This window comes from Hoplias malabaricus, chromosome 17, assembly GCF_029633855.1.
Source record: "Hoplias malabaricus isolate fHopMal1 chromosome 17, fHopMal1.hap1, whole genome shotgun sequence".
Classification (NCBI taxonomy): Eukaryota; Metazoa; Chordata; class Actinopteri; order Characiformes; family Erythrinidae; genus Hoplias; species Hoplias malabaricus.
Window position 1 is genome coordinate 21,777,303 of NC_089816.1, and position 15,239 is coordinate 21,792,541.

At 43.2% G+C, this 15,239-nt stretch overlaps 1 protein-coding gene across 1 annotated transcript in view; it reads right to left on the minus strand.

Annotated features, from left to right (window-relative positions):
* The window catches only part of LOC136673306 (A disintegrin and metalloproteinase with thrombospondin motifs 2-like), a 152,412-nt gene that overhangs the window by 19,897 nt on the left and 117,276 nt on the right, over nt 1-15,239 (minus strand). Inside the window, exons 5-10 of the mRNA XM_066648711.1 lie at nt 10,331-10,414; nt 3,835-3,991; nt 2,976-3,081; nt 2,592-2,735; nt 2,324-2,456; nt 1,392-1,421 (exon numbers count right to left, since the gene is read on the minus strand). Coding sequence (XP_066504808.1) covers nt 1,392-1,421; nt 2,324-2,456; nt 2,592-2,735; nt 2,976-3,081; nt 3,835-3,991; nt 10,331-10,414 — 654 coding nt within the window. The remainder of the gene's footprint in view (nt 1-1,391; nt 1,422-2,323; nt 2,457-2,591; nt 2,736-2,975; nt 3,082-3,834; nt 3,992-10,330; nt 10,415-15,239) is intronic.

The following is a 15,239-nucleotide window of genomic DNA, read 5'->3' on the forward strand; positions in this document are numbered from 1 at the left end:
GGCTTTTCCTTTCACAGTCCAATTTACTAACTTTTGTTATTCTTTATAAATTAGATTAAATCATTTTACACAAGCACAGTGTCAGCATTTTCAGCATAATCATTTTTAACAGACTGTCTGTGAGGAATTTGGTGTGTTCTCCCCGTGTCCACGTGGGTTTCCTCCAGGTGCTCCGGTTTCCTCCCACAGTCCAAAAACACAGTCCGTAGGTGTGAGTGTGTGAGTGAATGTGTGTGTGTGTGTGTGTTGCCCTGTGAAGGACTGGCGCCCCCTCCAGGGTGTATTCCAGCCTTGCGCCCAGTGATTCCAGGCTCTGGACCCACCGCGACCCTGAACTGGAAAAGCGGTTACAGGTAATGATAATAAAAAGAACTACAACTCTGATCATAATTTTAGATTTTTATCTACAGAAAATGTACACAATGAAATGATTCAAATACATATTTGCTATTTTCTTCAGTGGAAAAAGTAAAAGGTCACAATATCACATCTCGTAAACCTTAGAATCCCAAGTTTACCGGTGGTAATACGACTTTGTCCGCTGTTCAGGTGCAATTTACAAGTGGAAAAATCCGCATTTCCCAGTTTCCAACATCGCTCAAACGACGCATCATATCTCTCATAGATGGTTGGTAATGTAAATTTAAAATCAGTTTGAGGAGATTAAAAGTTAGTTTCATCCTGTACAGAACAGTAACCTGAGTGGTCCGATGGTGGACCAGCAGTGGTATACAGTCAGTGGTGTGCCAACCATTTATATGCTCGATATGTCTGGGGTGTAGTATTAGCAATACGCTAACATCATAGGCTGCTAGCTACTGTAGATTAAATCACTCTACTGGTAATAAATTCAATTCCAACATCTATCATAAATAATAACAAGTCTATATCAAGTCCAGACACTAGTTTAATTGCAAATGAAGGTTACAAAAATCCACTGTGATCTTTCACAGATATAGAGCTGACCATCTGTTTTCCCTGTTCATGTGCTTTTCTTCAGCTCCTTTTTTTTTTTTTTTTTTTTAAATAAATCTCCACACTGCAATGTATCAGTAGATTCCAGCATTCTTTAAAGCTTGCTCAGCCTTGCAGCTGTAAATATAATAAGACAGATTTACGGGCGGAGCATGGACAGGTTAATAATAAATGGTTTCCTTGAAGTAACTGTCTGATGACCACATGAGATTTTCCACAAATGTCTGGTTTCAAAATCTCATAAACAACGGGGGAAACACCCTGCAGCAAACATGTCTGCAATGTGAAAATGAGTGTAAAAATCAAACAAACTAAGAAACAAACAAACAAACAAACTAAATAAACATGTAATGAAATGATCACTGGGACTGATAAAGGAAGAAGTGGCCAGGTGGCTGTTAGGTGGGTTACCTTACCTGGGCTCCTGATGACCCCACCTTTTGCAGCTAAAGGAATGGTTTGACAAGAGAGTAAAGTACAGTCCATGCAGAAGAGCTCAGCTGGATTGTCATTTTTTTCAGAGACCTCAGAAAAGTCTGTATGAACTAAGATTAGCCGCTCTAACTCTGTCAGGGACATTTGGAATTGACCCTGTCAGGCTGCTTCTCAGTGAACAATGGTAAAATAGTTGTGTGTTTTCCATCTAATGGATTAGACATGAAGGTAACTGGCCTTGGACAGGGAAGGGCTTAAGTAATAACCCTTAGAAGTCTTGACATCTAGTTTTATCAATGTCTTTATGTTGTTGTGTTATTTATATTGTATAAACACAGTGGTGCTACCAACCATGGAAAGACTCCCCCTTCAGACCTGCAAATAATCCCAGTGCACCCAGTAGTATGATTTTTCTACACATTTCAATGAGCTTTATGTAGAATTTTAACATACTTTAAACTGATGGAAATAAGACTTCTAAGGGTTACAATTTATTTCAGCATCCACATCTTGCCTCACGTAACACGCTTAACAATACCAATCATATTAATATAATCATATTATTCTGTTTCAGTTTGTTCCATAATTAACACCTTGATAAAATAAAACAGTGTGGTGTATGCCTCAAACGTATCTTATATCTTCACTAACGATGGCTGGAACACACGTGTAATGCATTACTAGTGGCAGCATGTATAACATCGCAGCGGTTCATTCTTTCTCATTCTCTAATGGACCTAATGACTGACTCAGAATGAAGAAAGCTATATGAGCTGATGTTCACAGTGGGGTTATACATGCTTATAGCAGTCTTAAGATGCCATATGACCGCTCCATAATGCATTGTTGCGTGGGGACGGTGTGTGTGACTGTGTGTGTGCATGAGTGTGTGTGAGGACAGTGCGCTGCTCACCGCTGTACACATCATGTATCCAGTCCCAAAGTCAAATCGACACTGTTCGTTCATGGAGTAATGGAACCCCGGCAGCTGAGGAAGCTCCTCCCACGTGTGTTCAAACGGGTCGTCCCTCAGACAGTCGTAAGAACTGAGCAGAAAAGAAAGTGGGCGCTTGGAGTTATTTCGCTAGTGCAAAAGAGAGTCAAGTCTTTGTTGCCTTACACCAAGGAAGGGGAAAGTTTGTGTGTGTGTGTGTGTGTGTGTGTGTCTTTGTGTAACTCACTGTAAGTAGCGTCCCAGCTCCTGCTGGCTGCAGCGTGACCAGTGAAAGCGGTGAAATGCGGCCTGAACCAGAGGAGCCATGATACTACCCATCTGCACCTCGTCCCCACATCGGTTTCCCTGACCATCATGTTCCATTCCCAACCTAGACACACACACACACAAAAAAAAAAAAACGGTACTGTTTCAGTTTCTATTTCCTGAACAGAGAGCTGCTTTTTTTTTTTTTTTTTTTGGTAATACACTCCTCACTACGTTCCCCTGAGACACAGGAATACATTACTCTATGCAGATATTTATAACATTTCTTTGACAATATTGCACTTTCCCACAAATCCAGAAATATACACACACACATACACACACACACACAGGCAGTACTCACACGTGTCCGGTCTCGTGGGCCACGACGAAGGCTGAGGAGAATCCATCCTCATGGTTCAGAGTGCAGCTTCGTACCGGGTGACACATCCCCGTCACTGGAGCGTAGCCTAGAAACACACAAAGCCACATGACTCAGCTTAGGACTTACTCACACTCAAACAAATACAGCTGGTATACCACAACTATTTCTCCAAAACAGTCTGTTTTCAATTCACAGCGGATGAGAGGTTACAGTCGTGAATAATTTACATATGACTTTAGCCCCACCCATTCTTCTCGAACATATGTGTAATGTTGCTCCTTTTGACAATCTCTCACAGAGGCACTGAAGTGAAGGATGTGGAAAAGACAATTTAACAGTGTACTGCTCTTGGCTGTCAGGAGGCAAAGGGACCACTTTTTAAAAGATTCCCTGATCTGAAAGCCATGGCTGGAAGTCACTTTGATGTTTGCTAAACAATTTAGTCGAGACTTGGTTGTGAATGCAATGGAATGGCAGTCCCAGAGCACAGATCTCAGCATCATCAAATGTGTTTGGGGTTCAGATAGGACACGTGTTCTGAAAAGGATGGAAGCTGTAATAAAGGTGATGTTTGGATAAAATAAATAATGGAAATACACACTGATCTGTTTGTGTGTAAAACATACTAAAATGCACAGTTGTTGTTTTCTGTGTGTGTGTGTTTAAATGTGTTTATATTTTCAAAATAAAATCAAGTTGTTCAGATAAAAGAAAAAGTTTGCTTTTGTTATTAACTGACCTCTACAAAAAAGTGAACACAGCACAGATCTTTGTTATTGCACTTTACAAAATGTCCAGCTTTACGGGATACATGGTTTGTAGTGTGTGTATTCCATACCCTGCATCCCTGTGGGCCCAAACTCTTGGCGTGTGAGGAAGATGGCGTGGTCGTGGTATTCCTTGTCGTTGGTGTCTTTCCTCTGCTGCTCGAAGGCCCAGCGACATACGTTCTCCAGACTCTGAGATGGGTTCCCCAGCTCAATCAGACTCATGGACTGCAATCAGGCAGAGAAAACATGCACATTCCTTCTTTAATGCAATAGAGAAAAAGATGTACAGTTTCCCCTTCTATTAAATGCATTAACCCAAGCAACCAAGACAAATACATCAAATATGAAATATTCATTCATTCATTCATTCATTATCTGTAACCGCTTATCCAATTCAGGGTCACAGTGGGTCGAGAGCCTACCTGGAATCATTGGGCACAAGGCGGGAATACACCCTGGAGGGGGCACCAGTCCTTCACAGGGCAACACACACACATTCACTCACACACTCACACCTACGGACACATATGAGTCGCCAATCCACCTACCAACGTGTGTTTTTGGACTGTGGGAGGAAACCGGAGCACCCGGAGGAAACCCACGCAGACACGGGGAGAACACACCAAATATGAAATATGAATATGAGAATCCAGGGTAGAACAAATCCGCACAAAATCAGTCATGATTAACATGCAGGCATTAACACATTCTATGTGTTTATTTACAAATATTACAAATATTTTGTGTTCTCCCCGTGTCCGCGTGGGTTTCCTCCGGGTGTTCTGGTTTCCTCCCACAGTCCAAAAACACATGTTGGGAGGTGGACACTCAAAAGTGTCCATAGGTGTGAGTATGCGAGTGAATGTTTGAGTGTGTGTTGCCCTGTGAAGGACTGGCACCCCCTCCAGGGTGTGTTTCTGCCTTGCGCCCAGTGATTCTGGGTAGGCTCCAGACCCACTGGATATGCACTTACAGGTCATGAATGAGTGAAAGTGAGTTTTTCAGTGACAAACCTGGAATTCTTTATTTATTCATTTATTTATTTGTGTATTAATTTGTGCTTTAGCTTTTGTCAGTGAAAAAAATCACAACTTTTCTGGAAAAGGACAAACAAAAAGACATCTTAAGGCAAGAGTTTAGACTTATTCTCTCTCTCTCCCTCCCTCGCTCTCGTCAGGAACACGTCGAGCAGCCGTCTCTGAAGCTAGACTTAAAAACTTTATTGTTGTAGACTTGGCCTGAAGCAGCACTGGAGCCACTTAGAGCGTTGAAAACACACCAGAGTAAAACAGCAGACAGGAATGTCTTTCACAAGTGTATGACGTGTCCATGAGAGCAGCAGAAGCATGAGATACATTCCAGATGCGTGTCCTAAAACTGCCCCTCTCCCTCTCTACGTTCCACTGAGTTCATGAACATGATAAAGTTGGCACATCACACAGTGTCCTCCAGTAGAGGGAGACATCGGTGTATGGCTGAGCTTCGGGGAGGAAAAGGGCAGCTCAGAGCAGCCTGCCACATTCAACAGAACTCTCAGTGACAGTCAGGCTCTCATCGCAAGATTAAAAAAAAAAGCACAGGACTTTTATTAGTTTATTTAAAATTGCAATATAAAGTAGGGACCTAGTTTTCTATAATTCTCTTTGATTATTTCAGACCCATGATACTGACTTTTTCTTCTTTTTCTCACCTATTTTCCTTCGTCTTTGCCCTTCCTTACGCAAAGGAATGATCTGATATCTCATCTCCTTAGAAATATCTCTTGAACAATGCTGAATAAATTCTTAATGGCTGTTTTGACTGAAATTTATGTGCAATCACTGCAAGCAAAAGATCATTACATTAATTTGTTCTTACTGAATTATAATTTCTGATCATCTTACTTCTGTCAAACATGCATTTTCTCACTGCCTCACTGCACTGTGGTAGGGTGTGTCTCACATCTATTGCTCTCTCTCTCTCTCTCTCTCTCTCTCTCTCTCTCTCTGTCCCTGTGATGAAGCAGATGTGCAGGAAAAGCAGTGATGCTGAAATCTTGTTGGAGGTGCAAGGGGTCACTCGGTTGATCAGTGTGAGCCGATGCCGGCGGCAACGGTTGCCACAGTAATTGGGAATGATGGACAACCTGCTGGCAAGGCAGGCCTGGCTGCATGCTGATTGGGGCTGAGGCAGCGAGGGAGGAGGGGAGAGAGAGAGAGAGAGAGAGAGAGAGAGATGTATGACTGGCTGTTGTATTAGAATAAGAAGAATTTGAAAGAGAGATGGGTATGTGATTGAAAGAGACAGAATTGAGTGACTTGGAAGGGTCAGAGAGACGGGAATAGAAGAGAAAACAGAATACAAGAGAAAAAAGAGAGAGAGATAGAGAGGAAAATAGAGGGAAAATAGGAACCGTGACTGAGAAACAGTGAGTTTGAAAAGAGAAAAAGCGAGTAAGAGGAGATACCTAGAAAGAGAAATACTGTTTAATGAAAGTGAATATGAGGGAGAGAGAGAGAGTGAGAGAGAGAGAGAGTGAGAGAGATTTTGAATTGGGGTGGGCTTAGCTTTGCTCAGTTTGGCTGGTAGGTAAATGTGGGACAGTTTGTGTTATTCTGTTTAATCCAGACATGGCCAGAGGGACGCTCACTCCAAATCAGTCCAGGAGACGCCATCTGCCTCAGAGCTCCGCTGACCCGTCCATTCCCAAATAATCAAAACAGCTCCTGACTAGGACTGACCACCGTGTTTCACAAAACGCCTGACACTGTGAAGACAGTTTAAAGCAAGGCAAACTCACAGTCAGATCACTCAGTCCAGTGGGTCTTCCCAAAGGTTCAAAGAGGTAATAAAGGTCAGCAAGCCATTAATTTGATCAGACTGGCTTCTTCTTACACAAAAAAATAACAGGGAGCTTATGGTTAGAGAAGAGGGCTTAGGACTGAAAGGTCGTTGGTTTGGATTCCCACAAAATTGGGAACAGCACTGTCCTCCTTCAATCCACAGCTGAGGGGCACTTGAGCAAGGCAAACCCACAACTGCTCCCTGCTGCACTGGGCTTGTGTTCACAGGCCTTAGTGCACTAGTGTGTGTGTGTTCACTGCTCAACTTAAGGCTCCTCCCATGATCACAGCCATACGCTCAGGAGCCTCTGAATTCTCTCTTTTCATTGGCTTACTGTCTGAATTACAGCAAGTAGACATCTAAATGTGGCACTTGGGTTCACACACTGAAGCTGCAAACCATGTGCCTTAAACACCAGCAGCACACACACCATCCAGTAGAAACAGACATTAAGCCCCGAGGAAGATGGATTACATGAAAAATGAAGATGTCAGAATTTGTAACTAGGAGGAAAGGGTCATTTGTTACAACCAAAATACATTTCCTGGTTTAAAAATTCAAGCTGAGGATAAGGAAAATGCTGAACGAGCAACAGACTTCTGACTGCAGCTTTTAGAAGATCGCACTGGTGGAATTTTTCTTGAAACCTCTGGAGTCGAATGGCACTTTTTCTCAATTTCTTAATTTATTTTTCTCAAGGGTGGCATGGCACGGTGGTGCAAGAGGTAGAGTCACAGTCACACAGCTCCAGGGACCTGGAGGTTGTGGGTTTGAGTCCTGCTCCGGGCTATTGTCTGTGAGGAGTTTGGTGTGTTCTCCCTGTGTCTGCGTGGGTTTCCTCTGGGTGACTGTCTGTGAGGAGTGTGGTGTGTTCTCCCTGTGTCTGCATGGGTTTCCTCTGGGTGACTGTCTGTGAGGAGTGTGGTGAGTTCTCCCTGTGTCTGCATGGGTTTCCTTTGGTTGCTCCAGTGTTCTCCCACGGTCCAAAAACACATGTAGGTAGGTGGACTGGTGAATCAAAAGTGCCCGTAGGTCTGAGTGAATGTGTGAGTGTGTGTGTATGAATGAATGAATTTTTCTTAAATTCTCTTATAAATTGAATTTATTACAAATATGATTCAAATCAAAAAAGCTCTCGCTGTAAAGAGCCACGTTTGAGGGCTCTTTGAGCAGAGATCATGCGCCCTAAAAGCTGAAGCCCAGATAAAAAGGCAGGCTTCTGAGTGGAAGGTCACAGATTTGATCCCCATGACCAGCAGGGAAATTGGGGGCAGGGGGAGTAAAAGAACAGCGCTGATCTAGTCCCTCAATCCACAGCTGGAGCGCTCTTCAGCAAGGCATCTAACGCCCCCCCCCCCCCCCCCCCCCTCAACTGTTTCCAGGGTGCTGGGAATGTCTGCCTGCTGCTCCAGGGTGTGTGTTAAATGTACCCCTACTGTATTAGTGTGTTTGTGTCTTTTCATATATCATTACTGTCCAATTAAAAGTCTCAATTTTTTGTGGATATTTAGTTTACCACATCGTATTAACACTGCAGCTTTCATGATGAACGGACCAATAGAAATGCTCTAAAAGTAAAATAATTTACACTAAATTATATTGAAAATTTTTTTCCTTCTCCTGTAAAGTTACTATTTGGGGAGATACGTTTTAACTGGACAGTGACGATATGTATTTTTACAATCAAAATGTACATTTTTTTTTGTGTGTCTGGTCAAATTCTCAACCCCCTGGATGTGAGTACTGTATGATCCTGTGATGTGATGGAATGCAAAATACAAAAGTAAACCCTACTAAACACTTTTCAGGTTCAGCAGGACTTCAAGTGATGACACTGGATTACAGACATTGGCTCAGTCATCATAAAAACAGCTTTAAAAAGTGTTGACAAAGGACATTTTGAATAAACCTTGACCGACATTTATGTAGGCTAATGTCAGTTGTCTTGAAAGAAGTTTAAGTAGAAGACATGTAGCCTTAGAAACAATGACTGGCATTAAAGAGTTACCTAACAGGTTGTATTCATTAGCCACATTTAGGTCACCAGTTTTTCATCTTCCATCCCATTCTGATCTAAGTAAAAATGGTTATTCCTCTGGTCCCCAGCATGGTCATACCAGCTGCCCAGCACATCGCTGTCCAAAACACTGTCCAATACATATTCTGGCTTTTCGAGTTTTGCTGTTTTCTTGCATACTCGGAATCCAACTTGGAATCCATCTCCCGTGTAAAACTAAAGGGGAAACTGTAAATTCTCCTTCACCCACTGAAATTCAGGCGGTGTTAACTGTTGCTATTACAGATGAGTCCGTGTTGGGCTAAGTGCTCAGTTGAGGTCGTCTGCGAGTGGCGCTAAGGGCACACCAAAGGTCAGACGAGTCTTTGAGGTCTATTGGCGGTGGGGATGGGGTCGTCACCTGATCCCACGGCAGCTCTCGCCTCGTCTCCCCTTACAGCAGCAGGAAGGGGGAGATTTTACAGTGTGAATGAGGGAGGGCCATCATTGATTGTTTATCTTGCATCTACTTCCCAGAATACTTTGCTGGATCCCTGTGGGAACGGAGGAAGGGAGGTGGGCTTGTTGGGTGTGTGTGTGTGTGTGTGTGTGTGTGTCTGTGTGTGTGTGTATGTGTGTGGAGGGGGGTGTATGGGGGGCATTCAGAAGCCAATTGCATAACATCAGCATTCTGTGTGCTTTGGTTCTGAACTGTGAAGGTGCGCGACTTTGAAAACACTCTCCCGGGAACAGCATGCTTTTAGTTCCCGTTTACTCAGTCCGCCGGAATAACAAGCCCTAGGCCTTGGTGAGTGCTGAGCTGAAGGGGGTGAGAAGAGATGTACGAGATTAAAGGGTGTGTGTGTGTGTGTGTGTTTGCATACCAAGAAAGAGAAAATATAAAGATGTATATAACTGTTCTGGAAAAAAATATAGCAAACAATCATTTATTCATTAATTGATTTCCTTTCATATTTTATCTGTAAATGATACGCTTTGATGTTCTGTTTAGTCAGCTCATATTTAACCATTGTTCTGTGTAGATGACACATTCTGTCACATATCAGCATGTTATATAGTGTGTGCCGCTGCTACACAGAGCTAAATGTTTATGAACACCAGCCCCTCTGACATTTCTTCTCTTGACTATATTAATAGGCAAGGTGTCCCTTTTTTGCTGTAGAAGCAGCATCTACACTAACATTGCATTAGCCACCAGAGCATTAGTGAAGTCAGGTGTTGATTTTGGATGACGTTCTGGGTCGTATACACCACTCCAGCTCAACTAATAGCTAATGGATGGAGCTCCATCACTCTAGAGTTTCAGTTCATTTCCTGTACAGTCTGTCTGTATCTGCCCTTACAAGGACCTCACTTCAGGTGTCTATAAACTTTAGACATGAGGAAGGTCTACTTGACCTGACCGACCCCTACTGATAGAGTATCAGTAAAGTCTTCACTCTGTTGGAGATACAAGGTTTTATTCTGACTGCAATAATAAGCAGCCGTGCCCAGTCGAGAGGTAAAGCAGTAGTTCTCTGGCCTGGGGTAATGTTGGTATTCGTTCCAGTGTTAAGCAGCCCGCAGCAAACAGCCTTCATCTGAGTGCTATATCTCTCCATCACTCGGCAGGGAAAGCCTGAGTAGCAGTCTCAGATGTACCATTAGTAGCTGAGGAGAATATGAGTAGGAAAAGAACACTCACACAACCACACACACACACATGCACACTCACAATGATTTACCTTTTTGGCATCTACCAAGACAATCCGTACCAGAACCACGTTGATGCGTGCTCCTAGGGAATGGTCATGGTAGATCTCGTTCACCTGCAGAGAAATAAAACAGTATTTTAGACCCACGTCTATAAAGAGGACAGAGACTAATGTAGTTCAACAGCTGAGCTGATTCAGTTTAGGTCAGAACCTAGTTCAAAGGTTCAGAAACGCCTTCATCATCATCAGGATCGTGTGGTGAGACCAGAGCCTACCTGGAAACATTAGGTACAATGTGAGAAAACACCCTGGACAGAGCATGAATCCCTCACACATTCACACCTGTGGATAATGTTTAAATTCCCTTGTGAAAACACACTTGTGTGCAAAGTTTAGTGCACAATTTCACAAAACATATTTACTCTAACGTCAGGTGTATTATGGCTCATTTAGGGGGAGGGGATGGAGGGTTTTTCTAGCTTACTGCAATGACATATGAGAGGTCCCATGATCCTTCAGTCTGACTTCTAATCCTTGAGCTTCACCCCTCTTTACCTATCGCTTGGCTGAAGGATGGCCCTAATGCACTGTGGGAAACTTGGTTCGTGGACACGGAGCGAGATGGAGGCAGACAAATTGGTACAGAAGTACAGACACAGTGTCCTCTGCCTCTCTGGAAGCCTGCTAATGAGACGCCAGGATATACACACAAGCAACAATAATGAGATTTCTGATGGACAGACCGTGGAGAGAGAGAGAAAGAGAGAGAGAGAGAGAGAGAGATATGGAATGGAACCACGTCCTTGTGGACGTGTCCAATCGCCGCATCGCCTCCCTTGCCTTTCTGATGTCTATGCGGGGGTTGCCTAGCAACCAGCAAACTTCAGAGCGGGGTGGGGCGGGTGCGTTGGCAGAGTGAGCGTCTGCCAGAAAGTCTCAAGCTTCCTCTGCTCAGACTTCACCTGCCTGTGCTTCCGTCTGTCTGTGTACTCGTTCGTCTTAGTGTTGTCTAGGTTACTGTGTCTTCCTCCGCCTCTCCGCAACTGACAACTGAACCTCCGCCAGTCATTAAAGCTCCTGGACATAAACAGTATAATGATCAGTCTTAGTCCTCTCTGGTACACAGGCACCTCCTGGGCCTCAGGGCGTATGATTGTGAAAACCTGTTTTAAGGTTTTTACTTTTCACTTCCACTTGTTGTTTTTAGTTTTTTATCTTTTCACTTTTAATAATAATAATAAAAAAAACAGGTGCAAGACATTTCAATCTATTCAGTGAGACACTGCAAACATAAACATGGCTCAGAGCAAGGCTTGCCAACTCTTCTGGGCTGATACCCACATGTCAACAAATGCAGTAAATTAACCAATTTAACCCTTTAGAGCAAGACCAGGTTTACACTTTGATCAAACATTCTACTCAAATTAAATGGGATATATTCTATCCCTCCACTGGTCTGCTTTGGTCCAAACACCAAAAGGATCAAACACAACAGCAGTGTTCTCACCCTGTCTAAACGGCCTTGTTCCTTTAAATGACAATGAGCTGCTCGCTGTTCACCCCGACCCTGAGTTCACAGCGGTGAGGAGTGAGGAGCAGAAGCTCTGGATTTTAACTGTTTTCGCTCTGTTCTTGTTTTCTCCGTTTTTACTCAGTGCTCGTTCTGTCTGTTTTGCTACGTTTAACCTCGCCTCTGTGCCTCACATAAACATGTTTCCAGCGCTGTGATTGAACAGTCTCAGATGAAGAGGCAGAACAGGTTTAAATTGTTGGCACTCTACGTAAGACGTAACAAAAATCAGAATGGCTCATTATTATTTCAGAGTGTGTGTGCTGGTGGGCTCCAGATCACAAATTAAACGTGCATGTGCACAGAACAAGGGATTTTTGCATATTCTGTTGTTATTTTAAGAGTTACTCAACGGTTTTGTTTAGGGTATTCAGGTCTTCTATGGCTCACAGATCCAGTCAATGAGTTAATCAAGCTCACAAATGAGTCAATCAGTGACTCAGTACTCCTAATGCTATAGCAAACGGGGGAAGAATATATTTTAAGATATTGTAAACACTTAGTATTTAATCTCTAAATATGTAGTAAGGATTAGAACTTGTCTCTTCACAGCATCTTTGTTATCCTTGACTCCTTCTGACCTTTATTGTGGGGCCACTGGGCCAGGCCCTGCAGTTTGGCAGTGCTAGGAGGGCAGCTTGTATTTGTAATGGTGCCACTTTGGCTGGCGTGGCCCCGGCTCAGATCAAAGATTCAGCTGCAGACAAAACGCCAGAGAATCTCCAGCCCTCTGAGGAGAAATGAATGCTGAAGCACTGAAGGGATTTGAGCACTGAACATCTGCTAGGCTTGCTGGTGTGGAGCCTTAAAGCCATAGTTATAAGACCAGCAGTTAGATCAACAGGAAAGGGGGACTTCCAACAGTCCTTCACAGTGTCGTACTGCGTGTACAGTGCTTGAATACAGTGGTGGTTAGAAGATCAATAGCCCTGATAAGTATCTCCAGACATGGGTTACTCACAGGCTTTCCCAGTGGGAAAAGAGCAGGACTTAAAAGCTAATAACAATGCACTGATGATGACACTCACCTCACATTATCTAGCACAGTCTAGATATACAGAACCCTACAATAATGCTCATGTCTGCTAGCATGTCTATGCAGTTTCCAGTGTTATGTTAGCATCAAGCATCATTCATTTTCCCACAGTAGCTTTTCCATTAGCACATTTAAACTCAAAGTGAGTTGAATATTGTACCTAGGTATGTGTCAGAGAAAGAGAAGCATAATACACACAGATTTTATGATTTTATGACGGACATTAAACATTCCATCCTTCACTAAAATTGCACATTTTATCTTCAATAGAAGATGCTGGCATATCAAGGCTAGACATATATTACATTGTTACAAGATTGCAGCAATTTTACAGTGTAATTGGCAACTAAGAATGTGCCCCTAAAATACCCACTGCTACTTTAAATCACAATATTTGAAGTGTAACCTGGTTGCCCTTGTGCTGACGTGGCCCTGTGAGGGCACAATTACTCCTCACTGACCTTGAAATCGGCTCTGAAAATGTTAATTATGAGCAAATGAAAGGGGGTTTTCCCTCAGCTCCACTTTATACACACCCCACATTGTGTGGCACACCGGGAGGGAGCATGAGGAGAGATGCCCCAACACTGCACACTTCAAAGAAAAATCTCCATCTGAACAGTAAAATTGGCTCTGAATTTAAAGCGATAGGAAGAAAAAAAAAACGAGACTTCCGGACTACCCCGAACAGCCCAGCAGCCAATACAGGTTTGGTGACTGACGTTCACGTCTTTAGTGTCACAGTGAAGGTACAAATTTGACGTAAATAAAAAGCAATGGAAGGGTTCTTCGGCTATATTCAGCTGCTATCTCTCCAACCCGGCTGGCGATCCACTCAACTGGCACAGGTCTTGGGTGGGCACCAGCACCCGGCGTGTACAAGTGCAAACCCAGTGGTTGGTGAGCAGACACAGGGAGAACACACTGAACCACACGTGGACAGTGACATGAGCTGAGGGTCGTACATGCTTCAAACCATGTCCAATTTTTTTAATTAATTAAACCCCAATAGATTCATGAAGAGGATTCTGACAACCTTTCTAATCACTATTTTTGTTGTTTATTTACATTATATCTTTACCAAGGTGGCCTGGTGGCCAGGGTGGTGCATCGGCTAGGGTTAGTGTCCGGTGACTCTGTCTCAGAGGTTGGAGTGTTTCCTCCGGGTGCTCTGGCTTCCCAACTCTCATTCTCTCACTCTATATTTCTCGTTATAGATTTTCTCTCTCTCTCTCTCTCTCTCTCTCTCTCTCTCTCTCTCTCTCTCTGTTAATGACTGTGAAAGTGTGCTTCTCATTAGTGCTGCCCCGTTTGCTGGCCTTGTACAGAGCTTCATCAGCTGCTCCACAGCCTACAGGTAACTAATGGAGACCTAGAGGTCGGCAAGTCAGAAAATCATTAATATTCAATTAATAATGCAGTAGGGGCTGGATGGGAAGAGGGAGCGAGGATGTGGTGGAGGTGGTGGGGAGGTGAGAGGTGGAGAAATGTGGTTGGAGGAGAAAGAGAAGGATGCTAAAATAAGAGGAAACCAAAGAAGAGAATGAGACGGGGTTAGATAACAGTGGGAGAATGAGGGAGCATGAGGAAGGAGAGAGAATAAACAAATGTAAAAGACAAAAATACCCCCAAAAGAGCTCCCACATGCAAGGAAAGTGCCATTTCAGATTTATTAAACCATCCATTTCAGCTCGGACTCCGCCCATGTGTGTTCTTCATCTCATACCAAAACAAAAAAGACGGGTTCCCACAAACTACAGGATGGAAACCTACTGGTGAAATCAATCTCCAGAGGAAATCAATAAAAGAGTTCAGGAAAAAGAGTGAGTGAGAGGTGCTGAGATGCAAAGTGACAGACAAACTTGTCAAAGGTTTGATAAAGGGTTTATAAATCTACACCAAACCTACATGAGCCAAAGGTAACTGAAAACAGAGCTGAAATCATAACATTTTCTTAGCTCGTGTCCATGTGTACAAGGCAAATTTTGTCTTGGGCTGTTGTCCACAAGCAACCTGCATTTTAGGTCACTGAAAAAACATTTTGAAAAACCCTGTCCAGGGTGAAGATATTCAGAAACTGTTTTCAATGTTGTCCTGTAGAAAGCAGCAAACCTTTGCCTTTTAACATTGAGTGCGTCCCATTATCTTTGTTGTACGATGTCGGAGTGTGTTCCCTTACACTCGTTATAGTTTCAAAGAAATCTCCAGTCTCTTAAGCCCTTTTTGGACAGGATTAGTTTTACCTGTGGACATTGGGGTAAAGTAATTATTACCTGAGTATCTCAGTAGTTTTAATCCCATCTGAACAGACCATTTCATTTTTCCGGAGTGTG